We start from the raw sequence: 16956 nt of genomic DNA, 5'->3' as shown, positions 1-16956 counted from the left end.
TTTTGGCATCCGGATTACCTCAGCGAAGGTGGATGTGGGGGTAGGGCAGGGTGATGAGAAGAGATGGAACTGTAGATCCACCTCTCTGGAGAACTTGTGGTCATTTGAATCCAGGTGTTTTCGTTGCCAGTTGGAAGAGGCAGCCCTGGCTTTTTCAATACCCCATTTGTCATTGGTGATGGGCCAGACTCTCAGGTGGGAAGGTAGGGGAAGTGGAGTCCATTTAGGTCTGGTCACCCTTTGCCTCGGTGCCTGTCCTGGAGGAAATGCTTCTTGAGCGTCAATGAACTGATTGTGTTCTTTAAGCCCTGGAAAGTGAGAGTTGGGTGGAACAGGAACGTGAGAGAGTTCTTCCGATGCAGTCTCTGAACTTCTCATTTTATAAGCAGCAGGGTTTTTTTTTGGTTTTGTTCCCTCTTATCTTTTTCGATTCCCCTGTCTTTTTTAAAATCAATGGATTCTGGAAGGATGAGTCATATGGTTGGGCTTATAACAGCAAGCGTATCACTGTATATCCAGATTTAGTAAATGTTAACTTGTGCAGAGTACAAAAGGCTCTGTATTGAGAATTGTACATCCAGCCATTTTAACAGCTAAGTAGCTCTTAAACACCAACTTAAAGACTAAATAGTTAAGTCCTGTTAGTGCCTATGTAAGTGAAACACTTCTGCAACGTAGGACTTCCTAAATAAGTGAACCAGGCCTGGAAGTATTCCATTATTACATAATAGAGTGCACCTAGAACCTTGATTATTAAACGTAAAATTCTGAAATACTGCCTGTAGGAGATGATGTGATTCTTACAAATTGCCTTAAAAAGACATATAGTTCCTATACGTAAACTCCATCCTGTTGAAAGTATGTGATTTAGGTGTTTTAGAAAGAAAAAAGAAGCTAATTCCAGAACTTTCCGTCACCTCAAGTTGAAAATAGACTACACTGCAGTGGCTCCCCCTCTCCCCTTCTCTGTGCTGCAGACATAAGTGAGGTCAGAGAGCAGTGGTCCCCGCCCCCACACAGGAGTTTCCTGGCTGTCCTGGAACTCACTCTGTAGGCCAGGCTGACCTTGAACCCGGAGCGATTGGACTGCCTCTGACTCCCGAGTGCTGGGATAGAAGCGTGCCTGGTGTTTTCTGTGCATGACTCAGTGCCGTTGTTTCTCCTTGTAGACCAGTAGTATTCCACCATGTGGATGTGCCATACTGCTTTGTCCCTTCATCTGCAGAGGGACATTGGGGTGTTTCTACACTTTGGCCATTGTGAATACTAATGCTATTCTTTTTACACTTTTGATTTAATTTGTGTGTGTGTGTGTGTGTGTGTGTGTGTGTGTGTGTGTGTTCATGTGCACTCCTGTGTGTTGCATGGAGGACAGAGGAGTCAGTTCTCACCTTCCCCCACGGGTTCTAGAGCTTGAGCATGTGTGGATGGGTTTGCCTGGCAAGCACTCTTGGCCATTGAGCCCCAATATTGCTGTTCTTTTTGTTTGTTTGTTTGTTTGTTTGTTTGTTTGGTTGGTTGGTTGTTTTTCGAGACAGGGTTTCTCTGTGTAGTTTTGGTGCCCGTCCTGGATCTTGCTCTGTAGACCAGGCTGGCCTCGAACTCACAGAGCTGTATCCACCTGCCTCTGCCTCCCGAGTGCTGGGATTAAAGGCCTGCGCCACCACGACTGGTTGCTGTTCTTAATGTAGATGAATTTGAGAGGTTTCCAAAGCCATGAAAAGATAGTGGGTAAATTTAGTGGCCTTTTCAGTAGTTTTTCCCCATTCATTTTCAGACTCTTTGGAAGTGTAGCGGACTTCACAGTTCTGAATGTCAGCTGCTGAGGATGCCAGTAGACGATGAGGCAGCTGAAGAGGACTCGGAAGCGGTCTCCTCCTTCAGGAGAAGCAAGAGTGTTTCCAGATGACAGAGCTTAACAATTTTTGTACGATATGGAGGATTTTGATTTAGTGGAAACTTTACAAAAAACTTCACCTTCTCTAGACTCTAATATCAAAAGTATTCCCCATTCTCTTGGATTGAGCTTGCGTGCTAATAGGTAAGAATTGTTAGATACTTTTTTCTTTCTTTCTTTCTTTTCTTTTCTTTTATTTTGAGACAGGGTTTCTCTGTGTTAACAGTCCTGGCTGTCCTGGAGCTCGCTCTATAGACCAGGTTGACCTTGAACTCAGAGATCTGTCATTAAACTTTTTTATTTCGTAACATATAAACATATCTTTAAAATATGGTAGCTTAAATACATACATGTATTTATTTTATTTTTTGAGATAAGGCCTCTTATAACCCAGGCTAGCTTGACTCATAACGAAGCCAGAGATAATCTTGGAACTTTTGATTCTCTGCCTACTGATAATTGCCTAATTATTTCTCCTTTTTTTACTTTTTTAAAGAGACAGTCTCATTGTGTAGCTCAGGCTGGCCTCAAACTCAAGGCAGTCCTCCTGCCTTAGCCTTCCTAGTACTGGAATTACAAATGTGAGCTCCCATACCTGACTTATTTCTACATTCTAAATGAATAGTATAGATAATATTTTATATTGCAGAAGCATCTCACCAGTCTGTGAAGTAACAATTAAAAATGGCTATCAGAGGCTGGGCAGTGGTGGCACATGCCTTTAATCCTGGTCCTTGGGAGGCAGAGGCAGGTGGATCTCTGTGAGTTCCAGAACAGCTTGGTCCATGGAGCGAGTTCTAGGACAGCCAAGGCTACCAAAGAAACACTGTCTGGGGGCCAGGGGGAAGTATTAGTAACTACACAAAAACACAGACTATAGGTTGACAAAATAGCCAATAAAATGCTTTATGTATTTAGTTACTGACTCATTGATTTAGGGTCTCTATGTCCCTGGCTGCTCTGAAGATCTTTATGGATAGCAGGCAGGCCTGTAACCTGTAGCAGTCTCCTGACTCTACCTCCCAAACTGGGTATTATGGCTTTGTGACCCCCCCCCCCCCACATACACATACACATAGTATTTCAGTGCATTTTCTTCCTTCCTTTCCTTCCCCTTCTTTCCTTCTTTTTTTCTTTCTTTTATTTATTTATTTTTAAAAAAATTTTTTTATACAGGGCCTCTCTACATAGCCTTACCTGTCCTGGATCTCACTCTGTAGACCAGGCTGGCTTCTAACTCACAGAGATCCACCTACCTCTGCCTCCTGAGTGCTGGGATTAAAGGTGTGTGCCACCACACTTGGCAGAGGGTCAAATAGCTTTATATATGAAGATTTTTGACAATTTGCGTATTATAAATAAACTACTTTAAAAATTGTTCATTCTCTGCCTTCCTTGTGAGGAATGTGAAGTGGCTTTGAGATTGTATAACATCACAGGACATAAGCTAATATGAGAGGCACATGTAAAAGCCTGAGAAGTGACCCAGAAGAAATGTCTGCTGCCGTGCTCTGCCTTGTAAGCGGAACACTGGCCCACATTTTATTTGCTGTCTCATTGGGTGGCCCCTCGGAAATCCACTTGTGGAAGAAATTCCCGCTAGTGCTTGAATTGCCTGTCAAACCTGCATGTGCTTTTCTCCTGAAATTTATGTCATTGAACTTGTATCCTCTTTGTTTGTGACTGTCATTTGAATCCACCATGTTGAAACTGGATTACTGTAACTCTGTAAAGTTCTTATGGACAACATATTTTTTTAAAAGAGTTTATTATGTTCTTGTTCTTGAATTTTTATTAGTTTTTTTTTTCTGGTCCTAACTTTATTATTTCAGTATTTTCATTTTGGTGTATGTGTGTGTGTGTGTGTGTGTGTGTGTGTGTGTGTGTGTGTGTGTGTGTGAAACAAAGCAGGTCTACTCAATAAGTAAATAAAATTGAACGCTTGTCTGGCATGCAGGAAGCCCTGGGTTCTGTTCCTAGCACAACACAAATCAGGAATCACGGCTCATGTCTGTAATTCCTGCACTTGGGAGGAAAGTAAGGAAGAACAGCAGTTCAAGGTCACCCTCTCGACAGTGATTTGAGGCCAGCCTCGCATACATGTGGCTGAAAACAATAACAATAGCAAATTGGGGGAGAGAGCCCTGAGGTTAAGAGCATAGGCCGCTCTTCCAAAGGACCTGGGTCCAATTCCCAGCACCCATGTGGCAGCTCATAACTGCTTGTAACTCTAGTTCCAGGACATCCAACACCCTCATACAGGCATCCATGCAGGCAAAACACTAATGCACATAAGATAAAAATAATTAAATCATTAAAAAAGGGAAACTTTGTTTAAAAAAAAAACAATAAAAATAAAAATGCCCCTTTAGCTACTAGACAGATCTAATGTCCTGAATTGTGCTTGGGGTGTTAATAAACAAATCAGAAGTCATCCCACATTTGGAAGTCTTCTGGAAAGTGTTAGTGTCCCATTACATACCACACAGGCTCAATAAATCCTGTCTGTTGACTGCTAATTGGCTTGGTAGAACTTTCACTCAAAGACAGTCCAGTGATGAGCACCAGCTTATCCCATGAAATCTGAGGGTCTGGTTACTAGCATTGACTGTTCTGGGCAGCGGAGAGAGACTCCTTAGTGCACAATGGAAGGCTGTTGTGAAAGTGGGCCAGATGACCCTCCAGAATAATTCAGAGAAGCTGGGACATCTCCTGTAGTTTCTGCTGGGGCTTTGGGGCGTTCCCTCAGCACTGGAGAAGGTCTCTCTGTGGTGCTCATAAAGAAGTGAGTGTGTCCTGTGGGCCCGTGCTCTCTCCTCTTTGTGGCCAGATTTTCAAAGGAGGTGCCTGAGGAGGATTAGATGTCAGTGGTTGTGTACAGCTCTGCTAGATCTTGAACTGCTGAATTATTCAACACTTCGGCTGAATGAAGAAAACCATCTGAATTATTTATGTTTCAACAGAAGTAGTCCCCACTTTAGTACAAATGGGGTATCCTCTTTCTCAGGGAAGACCGGGCCACCTGTCAGTCAAGGCACAGTCGAAGTCCTCACCACTTTAACACAAGAGCTGCAGAACAGTGGCCGGGCTGACTCAGAACTTTGGAAGACCTGTGAGGTATCTCGTTTTGTTTTATTTGGGGAGAGGGGGTCTTGAGAGGAATTCCATTTAAATATTAAATAAATGGGGCTCTACTGGATTGTTAGAAATTTATGTCCAGAAAATATGTATCCTTAGGGCTGAAGTCAAAATGACAAGCATGTTAACCGGGAACTGATACCAAAGGAACAAGAGAAAGGAGACACGGGACTCTATGGCCACAGTAGACGCAGATTTGGATATTCCCTGTGAACTGAAGTCTTTGTTCTGAGCACCCTCAGACTGTTAAAATTGTTGCTAGTTACAATCTTCTAAGTGACTCCTCGAGTTGTCCTCATTTTGAAAAACCTAAATCTCCTTTGCTTGGAGTATTTTGAATGCTCTGATTGTAAATTAAGGCCTCTATCCTGGTGCCTAACACATTCTTCTGATGCGTTGAGCTGTCTGCTTTTCACGGCAGTGATTTCTTTGGTTATACTGTGATGGAATTTAATTCTTCGGGACATGGCACAGTTGAAGCTTGGTGTGGAAGTTGGTGGTGATGTGCTCTCCTAGCACTGAAAAGAAGCAGGGAAAAAGGGGGAAAACCACAGAAACAAATTTAAAGACTGACACAGGAGAGGATACTTACAAATTTTGTTTTGGAGAATAATATTCAAGATGGCCTTTTCTCAATTGTTGGCTTGTTTTATGTAGCTCTGGCTGGCCTGGAGCTCACTGTGTATATCAGGCTGGCCTCAGTCTCTTCAGGGCTCTCAGAGATTTGCCTGACCCTGCCTCCTGAGTGCTGGGACTAAAGGTGTGCGCTGCCTTGCTAGGCGTCTTTGCTTTCTAGACTACATAAGAGGTTGTGATGCTGTATAGGAATGCAAACATAATTATCAAAGTCTGAGCAATGGATTTTGTTTAACATTAATTGTACTTTCAGAACCACAACTTGTGTTTTTACAATATAAAGTGGAAAGAAAGATTTCCTGGTGTAAGAATTCAGTAGCAGCTACCCCAAATGTAATCACTTTAAGGAATTTGCATTTAAAATGGACTGTTATAACATACTAACGAATGAGCTTTTCAGATTTTTGGGAGGTGGTGGTAGTTTGAAGCAGGGTCTCACTCTAGCCTGGGATGCTGGAACTCATTCTCCTACCCAGCTTGGCCTCCCAGGTACTGGGATGTGGTGCTGGAGCCACCGTAGTGGGCCGTTTTTCAGTTTTCTCACTTGGTTTTTATGTTTTTCCACCTAACAATCACTGTGAGGTAATGGGGAAGACCCATAAGATATCCTTGTGCTATGATGCCTCTAAGACACAGGAACGCCTGGTCTGGGGCTGTAGCTCAGTGGCATGGTGCATGTTTAGCATGCGTGAGACCCTGGGTTCTGTCTGATCCAGCATCTGGGAAAACAAGTTTGATGAACTGTTGCTCCTGTGTGTCTGTTCATTAGCCTGTGGCCAGTAACATGTAAATAGGACCAAGAGCAGCTACCACAGCACAGTTTATTTCTGACGACTTGTGTTTGATTAGAAATTGTCACTTGAGTACTTTGAATCACCACCTGAAGCCAGAGACAGACTGTGTTTGTGAGTTCAGTGTATTGATTAAGAAAATGATTGGGGGGCTGGAGAGATGGCTCAGAGGTTAAGAGCACTGACTGCTCTTCCAAAGGTCCTGAGTTCAACTCCCAGCACCCACATGGTGGCTCTCAACCATCTGTAATGAGATCTGGCGCTTATAATAAATAGCGAAATCTTAAAAAAAAAAAAAAAAAGAAAATGATTGGGCCTGGATTTCCTTGTGGATGATTTCCTGTAGGCTGTGCTGATTCCAGGCTCATAGCCTGGCCCGGGGCTCTCGTTTGCAGGCTCAGTCTCCCTCCGTACAGAGTCAAGAGAAGTCTGAGGAGAGAGGAGACTGGGCTAGAGGGTTTTTTTTTTTAAATAATTTATTTAACTTTATTTTATGTGCATGAAGGAATCAGATCCCCTGGAACTAGAGTTACAGACAGCTGTGAGCTGCCTTGTGGATGCTGGGAATGGAACCCGGGTCCTCTGAAGAGTAGTAGCCAGTGCTCTTAACCGCTAAGCCATCTCTCCAGCCCTGGGGCTAGTGTTTTATAAGCCTCTTTCTGCTTATGTGTCTCCACTGATGGAACGTTTTCTTTTACTGTGTTTGGTGAATGCCCACCTGACTGTATGAGGTTGGCTACGCTGTGAAGAGCCACTTACTGCTTTTTCAGAAAGGGCAATGAACTTTCTGGTCACTTCCGTAGGACTTGCGGGTTTTATTTAACATGCTTTCATAGTGTGTGGAAAGAACAGAAACCGCCAGTATTTTAGAGGAGTGTTTCAGGAACAGAAAGGTCAGGTAGAATGCCAGCCTTAGTCTGATGGCTTCCCCCTGAGTTTCTGGTTTTCACTTCCCTTCTGGAATAAGGTGGTTTGATTCCTGGCACTCAAAAGGGACTGATCTACTTTGCTAAACACAAACCTTCCTTATCCTGAGTGGGCAGAGTGACAGTACCCTTAGTTTGCTTTAGCAAACTTTGGATTTTAGCACTTTGGATTATGTATACAATAACAACAGTTACAGGATGAAACTAAGTGTTTACAATTTATTGTCTCTTTGCCAGGTGGTATACTGGACACTTTGTAGCACTCACTCTTATTAGATCTGGATGCCTCTTTTTATAAATTTTTTTTTTTAAAGTAAAAGCAGTTCATATTATTCTGAAGTGAAATTTACAGATAAAAATAACCTATTTGTACTAGCTTTTAAAAATTAGTATAGGTGGTGCCTTTAGTCCCAGCACTCCGGAGGTAGAGGCAGGTGGATCTCTTGAGTTCACAGCCAGCATGGTTTACACAGAACCCTGTTTAAAAAACAAAACAGGCCGGGCGGTGGTGGTGCATGCCTTTAATCCCAGCACTTGGGAGGCAGAGGCAGGCGAATCTTTGTGAGTTCGAGGCCAGCCTGGTCTAGAGAGCAAGATCCAGGAAAGGCGCAAAGCTGCACAGAGAAACCCTGTCTCGAAAAACCAAAACCAAAACAAAACAAAACAAAACAGTATAGGTAGCAGAGTGCTTGCTTATTATTCACCTAGGCCTGAGGTCAATCTGCAGCCATGCATGCCTGCTGATGCGCATGATTGCGCACTCGCACACACATGCATACTCCCCCTACCTAACTCTGATATAAAGGAAATGGAAGTTGTTTATAGCAAAGAATGTTATTACCATATGTGAGTGCCACATCTGTGTTCATAGCTTGTCTGTAAAGTTCTCTGGTGTCTCTGCAGTTTATCGACTCACTGTGAGGGTAGCAGCTAAAGAGGGAATGGCTGAGATTAGAGTAACCTTCTCTTCTGAGCTAGTACCAGGCTCATTTCTGAAACAGACTTGTTTGGGGCAATATGCACAAAACTGCACAAAAATGTTATTATTTTTCTAATATAAAACAGACACACGACAAGAAATAGAGATGCTTGGGATGGTGGGAGAAGGACATAGTCTGGAGATGTAGGTTGGAAGGACAGCAGTGTGTGTGAAGAGCTGGGGAGGGTGGAAGGCATTTCTCTACACCCAAAGATCAGGGAGAGGCTGGTGTGAAGTTGGAAGTAGTGTGGCAGCAGACAGTACCAGGAGTCAGCAGTGATGCGGTGGGAAGGCTGGACATCTGTAACAGCAAGGCTGGCCCCTCACTGACACTGTGTCACTCGGGTGCCATCTGCTGCTGAACAGATAGGGCCCCCCTTAAGGTGGGACTTATCCCTCTAGAGAATGTGTGCCCCTGCCTTGCTTTGTGTCTCTTTAGGAAGTGCTTGCTGCTCTTGGTAGTCAGGAGGGACCATAACCTTAATGTGGGCTCTGAAGGGAAGTTGAGGCCAGTTCCACGGGACTCCAGGGAATTGGCTTTCATTCCTTGCACTTTGATCTGCCATGTTTGGAACACTTTTGGAACACTTTAGTGAAAGTAAAAGTATTCTATTTGGTTTCTGGTTTAGGATGTGAGATGCTTCTGGGTACATTTCAGCACTTCAGGAAATGGTTAGCTTTTATGAGGGAAGAATGAGGAACTGAAGACAGATCTAGGGGCTGGGAGATGGCTGAGGTAGCAGAGTACTTGCCGCAGAAGCGTGCGGACCTGACCCGGATCCCCAGCTCCCACAGAAAAAGCTGGGTAGGGTAGTGGCTCTTGTAGTCCTAATGCTCTAGAGGTAGAGCTGGGACTCCTGGGCCAGCTTTGCATAATTGGCAGGTCTCAGATCCCAGTGAGAGACCCTGCCTCAAAAACCAAGGTGGGCAGCTCCTGAGGGGTGACAGCTGAGGCCGTTTCTATCTGGGTTCCATACATGTACACGGATGCTTGAGTGCATACACACATATGCACACGCACAGTCAGAGTGCAGCTATTAGGAAGTCTTTTGTCTCCATGTATCGGCTAGGTCAGGTCCTCCTGCCTCAGCTTGCTGAGTGCTTTCACTCTAGGTATATACTATTGTACCTGGTACTGTCTACTAATCAGAAATAATGGGGCCGATGAGATGGCTCAGTAGGTAAGGATGCTTGCCTCCAGGCCTGATGACCTGGGTTCACCCCCTGGGTACCACATGGGAGAAGGAAAGAACTGCCTTCCCTGAGAAATTCTTAAAAGAATATAGCAACAGAGCTGGAGAGACGGCTCAGTGGCTAAGAGCACAGGCTGCTTTCCAGAGGACCAGTGTTCCCTTCAGTGCACCCACATGGCTGCTCATTACCTGTAACTCCAGTTCCAGGGCATCTGATGCCCTCTTCTGGCCTCCTCCTTACCAGGCAACAACAGAAGACAATGTAAGATTCCATTTGAGGGTCTGGAGAGATGGCTCAGCAGCTAAGAACATTGACTGCTCTTCCAGAGTTTAATTCCCAGCACCCACATGACAGCTCACAACTGTCTGTAACTCCAGTTCCAGGGAATTCAGCACCTTCACACAGACATACATGCAGGCAAAGCACCAATGCACATAAAATGAAAATAAATATTAAAAAAGATCCCATTTGAAAAATAAGGCACAGATTTATTTTTAATAAACAAGGCACAGATTATTAAAAATACGACTTGCAGGTTTACCCAGACTGCAAGTAACATTAAAAAAGGTACTTAATCTCTGCCTTTGTAGTGTTGCACTAAGTATATGTTTTGAACTATTTAAACTGTCCTATAAATTTTATATTAAAATAATAATTTAAAAAACAAGTGCTTTTTTCCAGGCGTGGTGCCTGTAATCCCAGAACTTAAGAAGCTAAGGCAGGAGGATTGCTGTGAGTTTGAGCCCAGACTGGGTTTCAGGCCAGTATGGCTATAGAGTGAAACCCTGCCTGGAAAAAAAATCAGACAGAGGAAGGGGACTTTTTCTCACTAGAGCATTTTTCTTGTGACGTCTTAGGTTAAAATTGCGTTCAGTGAAGACTCTTTATCGTTTCTTAGGCCAGGTGGCTGCAGCTGTTCAGTGTGGTTGAGCGGCAGTGCCAGGAGCAGATTGTCGCCCAGCAGGAGCAGTTCCACAGGCAGATCCAGGTGAGTTGTCTTCAACATTGGTGAGATGTGCAGACAAAACAGTTCATGCGTTAATTGTTTATGAAGGTAAGCCATCACATTTAGAGTAATAATAGCATGGAGTTTCCTTAACATTAAAAAATGTTTAATGTGCTTCTTTCCCCTTCGTTCTCAGCGCATCCAGGAGGAAATAAGGAAGTTAGTGAAATTGCAGATCAGCAATGCTTCCTGGCCTTCCTGCAGCGGCAGTTCTGTGAGCAAACAGCTGTCCTCAGAAAGCCAAATGGGCTGCTTTTCTGAAAACAGCGAAAGAAATGTGTCTGTTCTCAGTTACCCAGAGTCTAAGGACCCCGAGACACAGCCAGAATCTTCCTCATCCCACCCAGACTGCAATGTGGACAGTAGCTCCGTGAGTAGTGGCTACGGCACCTTCTGCGTCCTGGAGATGAACGCCCACAAGGCTAAGGAGCCCACGGAGCCCGTGGAGCCCAAGGCGGCTTCTCAGGGGCAGCACACAGCTCCTGCGGCGCAGGCACGTGCCCCTGAAGGAGGCACAGCAGCCATAAACTTTTTTGCACAGAGCCCTGAAGAGCTTTGTGCATCTCTAAAAGAAGATGTTTCCACTTTTCCTGGTGAATTTGAACATAATTTTCGTGGTGAAAACAAGATTTCGGAAGTATACAGTGGAAAAGCAAATAGGTATGTAGAATTCCTCTGTAATTTGAAGGAGCTTTTACTTGTTTATTAATGATATTTAGAATATAGTAAATAATGTTCTTTTTATTTGGTCCCCAGTAGAATGAGATATATTTGGACAGAAACCAGTTTTACTGTTAAAACCTGGCTCTTTCATTGGAGTTGCATGTGGAGAACTGAAATAAATAAGCCCAGTGTATAATGACTCCCAACTCTTCCTGTGTGCAGTGCTTTGAGATTGTTAAATGTGGGGCTGGAGAGAGGGCTCAGCGGTCTAGAGCTCCGGCTGCTCTTGTACAGAACAGAACCTGAGTTCCAACAATTGTAATTACAGTTTCGGTTAATCCAACACCCTCTCCTGGCCCCTCGGGCACTGGACACACATGCACACATATAGCATGCAGGCAAAACACCCAGACACAAAATCAGCCTTTCAAGAAGACTCTTAAACTTAGGTTGGGTATGGTGGCACATGCCTTTAATCCCAGTACTTGGGAGGCAGAGGCAGGAGGATCTCTGAATTAGAGGCCAGCCTGTTCTACAGAGTGAGTTCGAGGACATCCAGGACCGTCTTGAAAAGAAAAGAAAAAACAAACCCCAAAATACTCCAAAGTTAATAAACAACAGATCTTATGAAATTTTGTGGTTTACCCTAGGTTTTCAGTTTTACACATCTGAAATGTGTTTTAGAAGCTGGGCGTGGTGGTGCATGCCTTTAATCCCAACAGAAGCAGGTGGTTCTCTGTGAGTTCAAGACCAGCCTGGTTTATATAGAAAGTTCCAGCAACCAAGGCTGTATAATTGACTCCATCTCAAAAAAGGAAAGAAAGGAAGGAAGGAAGGAAGGAAGGAAGGAAGGAAGGAAGGAAAGGGAAGGGAAGGAAGGAAGGAAGGGAAGGAAGGAAGGAAGGAAGGAAGGAAGGGAAGGAAGGAAGGAAGGAAGGAAGGAAGGGAAGGAAGGAAGGAAGGGAAGGAAGGAAGAAAGAAAGAAAGAAAGAAAGAAAGAAAGAAAGGAAAGAAAGAGAAAGAAGGAAGAAAGAAAAAGTTAGGGAATCAGGGCCAGTCGGATGGCTCTAGATAAAGGTCCTCGCCGTGCAAGTTTGATGACCTGAGTTCTATCCCCAGAACCCATGATGGAAAGAGATAATTGATTCCACAAAGTTGTCCTCTGGCCTTTATGTTACACCGTGGCACACATACATCATGTATATACACAGAAAAATAAATAAATACATGAATGAATGAATGAAAATTTAAGAAAGACATTTGCAGTTGGAGAGGTGGTTCAGTGTTTAAGAGTGCTTGCTGCTGTTCAGTTCCCAGCACCCACACAGTGGCTCACAGTGACCTGTAACTCCAAGTGTAGGGTACTCCATGTATAGTATATGTTGTCCTTTTCTAGCCTCTGCAGACAGCAGACACACATGTAGTACACATACGTAAGTGTAGGCAGAATATTCATACACATAACAATAAATCTTTTTATTTTTTAATTTTATGTGCATTGGTGTTTTGCCTGCAGGTATGTCTCTGTGAAGGTGTCAGATCCCCTGGAGCTGGTGTTATAGACAGTGTGAGCTGCTATGTGGGTCCTCTTAAACTCTGAGCTCTCCAGCCCCAGTGAAAATAGATCTAAAACAAGAAAGAGATTTAGGAGAATCAGTAAAACATCTCTTTTTTTTTTTTGTTTTTGTTTTTGTTTTATTGTTGTTGTTTCTTGTTCTTTTGAGACAAGGTCTCTCTCTATAGTCCTGACTGTCCAAGAACATGCTGTATAGATTAGTCTGGTCTCAAACTTTCAGGGATCTGCTGCCTTTGCCTCCCGAGTGCTGGAATCAAGGTGTGCGCCCTTGCACCTGCCCCTTTTTACCAGTAGAAAAGCAAAACACTACCCACTGAAGCACTCAGAACTGTGCTGACAAATGGCTTTTAAAGAAAGTGATCTCATTTTTCTCTCTTTAAGTAGTAAGTCTGTAACATCATGGGCACAAAAGCTGAAGCAGAACCAGCAAAAGCAAGCACACACAGAAGATGGCTACTCAAGACCCAAGCCCGGGAGCGAGTCCACCTGCAAGCCTCCAGTCGAAACAGTAGGTGATAAGTGGCTCTTCTGGCATGCCGTGGCTCCTGATGGTCACACTGGGGTCGCTGTGTTTTTACTCCTTTGTTCATTTACAAGTCTTTTTTTTTTTTTTTCTTTTTTCTTTTTTTGAAAACATTATTTCTCTGTGGAGCCTTGACTGTTCTGGAACTCACTGTGTAGACCAGGCTGGCCTGGAACTCAGAAATCCACCTGCCTCTGCATCCCAAGTGCTAGGATTAAAGGTGTTCACCATTACCACCTGGCTTTTTTTGTTGTTGTTTAAGACTTATCCAATTTCTTTTTTTTTTTCCGAGACAGGGTTTCTCTGTGTAGCTTTGGAGCCTGTCCTGGAACTCACTCTGTAGCCCAGGCTGGCCTCGAACTCACAGCGATCCACCTAGCTCTGCCTCCCGAGTGCTGGGATTAAAGGCGTGCGCCACCATCTCCCGGCAAGACTTACCCGATTTTATATGTATGAGTGTTTGCTTGCATGCACGTGTATGCACCACGTGCATGCAGTTCCTCTAGAGGCCAGAAGAGGGCATGGGATCCCTTGCCATTACTGGTGGTTATGAGCCACCACGTGGGTGCTGGGAACCAAACCCCAGTCCTCTGCAAGAGCAGCCAGTGCTCCTAACCACTGAGTATCTGTTCTGCCTTGAATTTCACAAACCTTTTTTTGTCTCAGGATTGACTGTGATTTACTATAAATCCAGCTTCTTAGTAGGCTGGAAATTAGAGCTAATGAAGGCCAAAATTCTACACAAATGAAGACTGAGAGAGTTAAAAGTGGTGGCTGCCTTCCAGAGGACCTGAGTTTGATTCCCAGCACCTAATGGCAACTTACGACAGTGTGTACTCCAGCTCCAGAGGATCTGATGCCGTTTCTGGCCTCCATGAGCGCTGCACCACGTGATGTAACACAGGCAAAGCATTAATACGTACAACATTTAAAAGGGGGATTTGTAGAGCTCCCGTTCTCTTTGTAGTAAGTGTTTGCGTTTAGCAAGACAGTGATCCATTAGAAAACCAACCCTAGCCGGGCGGTGGTGGCGCACGCCTTTAATCCCAGCACTCGGGAGGCAGAGGCAGGCGGATCTCTGCGAGTTTGAAGCCAGCCTGGTCTACAGCGCGAGATCCAGGAAAGGCGCAAAGCTACACAGAGAAACCCTGTCTCGAAAAACCAAGAAAACCAACCCAGTTTGCTGGGCGGTGGTGGCTCACCTTTTTAATCCCAGCACTTGGGAGGCAGAGGCGGGTCGATCTCTGAGTTCAAGGCCAGCCTGGGCTACATAGTGAGTTCCAAGACAGCCAAAGCTATACAAAACAAAAACAAAAATCCAAACTTGTCCACTTTCAAATAGTATATATTACTAGTATGTTGCAACAGTAGTACTGTATGTGCCGAGCACTTTGAAATAGCTGTGTAGCTTTGGTAGTCAAACTATTTGGAGATTGGGTAGAAAATTGCTATTTCTTTGTAGTTGTTTGGTAGTGGCTAGTGACGTGGGGATGGCGGGCCCGATGCATTTCTTTGTTGGAGAGTTCTGGATTCCCGAAAGTTGAGAACTCTTTACTTGAGCCCTTCTGTGCCCCGTGTTTTCAATTTCTTTCCACAACAGGGACTGCTTATCAGAATTCTCCTCCGATGGGCTTGTCCCCTTGCACAGTGCGGGTTTATTCCGGGAAATAGCTACTTTGAACTTCATCTTGACTTTGTGTATTGTGTGGCCCAAGCATATTCCAGGGCTAAGTTGCTCTTTGTTTCTTTGTTTCCATTTCATGAGCTGAAGGACTTGGGTTTCTCCGATGGGCCCTTAGACTGTGCTCCAGGAGGTCCTTGAGCAGAGCCCAGGCCAGCATCTTTGGCTAAGAGGGCTTGTGTTTAGAAGGCCTTTGTTACTTTATTTCAAGTGGCCCCCTTCTCCAGTGGATGGCCTTTTAGGGGTGGTATAGGCGGGGTAGAGATGGGGGATTCATTTGCCCAGAAGCTTGCATCCAGCAGTTGTGTGTAACAATATTCCAGTGCATGGTATGTAACCTCTGGCCTGAGAATTGAACCTCAGAAGTCTGTGAGGTCTAAATATTTTACTTGGGAGTATTTGATTGGTTCTCGGTAGTCACTTTCCCAGACTGGAACAGTCAAGATTTCTAAGAATCAAATGGTGTCTTGATAGAAAGAGGGGAAAGTGGTACCCTGTGCAGCAGACTTGTGATTAGCTTGTTTCTTCTAATAAGGTGCTGCTCAGGTCCTCTGACTTGTGGAGGATGGAAGAGGAGGAGCACCTAGTTAGACATGGGTGAAAGTGTTGCTGGGCGTGGCAGCACTCGAATTCAATCCCAGCACTCAGGAGGCCGAGGCAGGTGGATCTCTGAATTGCTAGTCCTAGGACTGCCAGGGATACACAGAGAAACCTCGATACACTGGAAAAACCAAAAATAAATAAATAAAAAAAGAAAGAAAGAAGAAGAAAATGTCCCTGTTAAACATCTCTGTTTGCGACAGCTTCTTTTCTTTGTAGTGGTGAGCATGAAGGCTACCAAAGGCTCTTCGTGTGTGGCTCACATTTCACTATGCTGTGCCCATTCCCAGAAAATAGTTTTGTGTGTGACAGTGTTAGAGGTACTATGAGGAAAGAGGGGTGACTCAGTTTTTGTTTCTTTAAAAAGATTTCCTTCTTATTTGCACATGAATGTTTGTGTGCTTGGGCGCGTGCGTGCGTGCGTGCGTGCGTGCGTGCGTGTGTGTGTGTGTGCACATACTTATGGAGGCCAGAAGACGGCATTGGATCCCCTGAAACTGGAGGTGTTATAGGTGGTTGTGAGCCATCTGATGTGAGTGAGGGCTGTGAACTGAATCAGGGTCCTTTGCAAGAGAAGGACTTGCTCTTAACCCTTAACTTCGGGGTCACCTCTTGAGCGCCTTGTTTTCTTTTTAATCACAATGGGTAATAAGCCACTTTCAGCCTTTTCTGTGACTCGCAGCCGCTCATTTGAGTACGAGAAGTAACAGGCTGAGAGCCTGGTAGTATACACTGTAATCCTAGCACTTAGAGACTAGAGGGCAGCATGACCATGAATCCAAAGCCAGCCTGGACTGCATAGTAAACTCTAGACCAGCCTGGGCTACGTAGCAAGACCCTGTCTCAAAGAAACAGAAGGAAGGGCTTAATTGTAGCTTAGTAGTAGAGCATTTTGCCTAGTGTACCCAGAGCCCTGGGTTTAAGGTTGTTTACAAATAACTCAAAAGTAATTTATTATTTGAGTCATATTGATTTGTGTTTTTGTTTTGTTTTGTTTTGTTTTGTTTTAGATTTTATTTTTTTTATTATGTATACAGTGTTCTGTGTTTGCCTGCAGGCCAGAAGAGGGCATCAGATCTCATTACAGATGGTTGTGAGCCACCATATGGATGCTGGGAATTGAACTCAGGACCCCTGGAAGAGCAATCAGTGCTCTTAACCGCTGAGCCATCTCTCCAGCCCTGATTTGTGGTTTTGAGTCATTTGATTTATTGGAGTTGTAATGATATAAACAGACTGGTAGGTTTATTTCTTTTTTTTTTTTTTTTGGTAGCCTTGGATGTCCTGGAACTCGCTCTGTAGACCAGTGTAGATGTAACCAACCTTCTTATTAAATAAGAAACACA

General features: G+C 44.3%; 1 protein-coding gene across 5 annotated transcripts in view; it reads left to right on the top strand.

Moving 5' to 3' along the window:
- Mphosph9 (M-phase phosphoprotein 9) overlaps positions 1 to 16956 on the top strand; it is a 63996-nt gene that overhangs the window by 1086 nt on the left and 45954 nt on the right. For 2 of the 5 annotated variants that reach the window (XM_052755433.1, XM_052755437.1), the window contains exons 2-5: positions 4861 to 5014; positions 10460 to 10549; positions 10704 to 11227; positions 13188 to 13314. In XM_052755433.1, the coding sequence (XP_052611393.1) occupies positions 4861 to 5014; positions 10460 to 10549; positions 10704 to 11227; positions 13188 to 13314 (895 nt within the window). Of the gene's footprint in view, positions 1 to 1777; positions 2042 to 4860; positions 5015 to 10459; positions 10550 to 10703; positions 11228 to 13187; positions 13315 to 16956 lie in introns of all 5 variants that reach the window. The other 3 variants (XM_052755436.1, XM_052755435.1, XM_052755434.1) reach the window with 3 other exon arrangements.

This window comes from Peromyscus californicus, unplaced genomic scaffold (genome assembly GCF_007827085.1).
Source record: "Peromyscus californicus insignis strain IS unplaced genomic scaffold, ASM782708v3 Scaffold_2__1_contigs__length_46816999, whole genome shotgun sequence".
NCBI lineage: Eukaryota > Metazoa > Chordata > Mammalia > Rodentia > Cricetidae > Peromyscus > Peromyscus californicus.
This window is presented reverse-complemented; position numbering and strand designations above follow the sequence as displayed.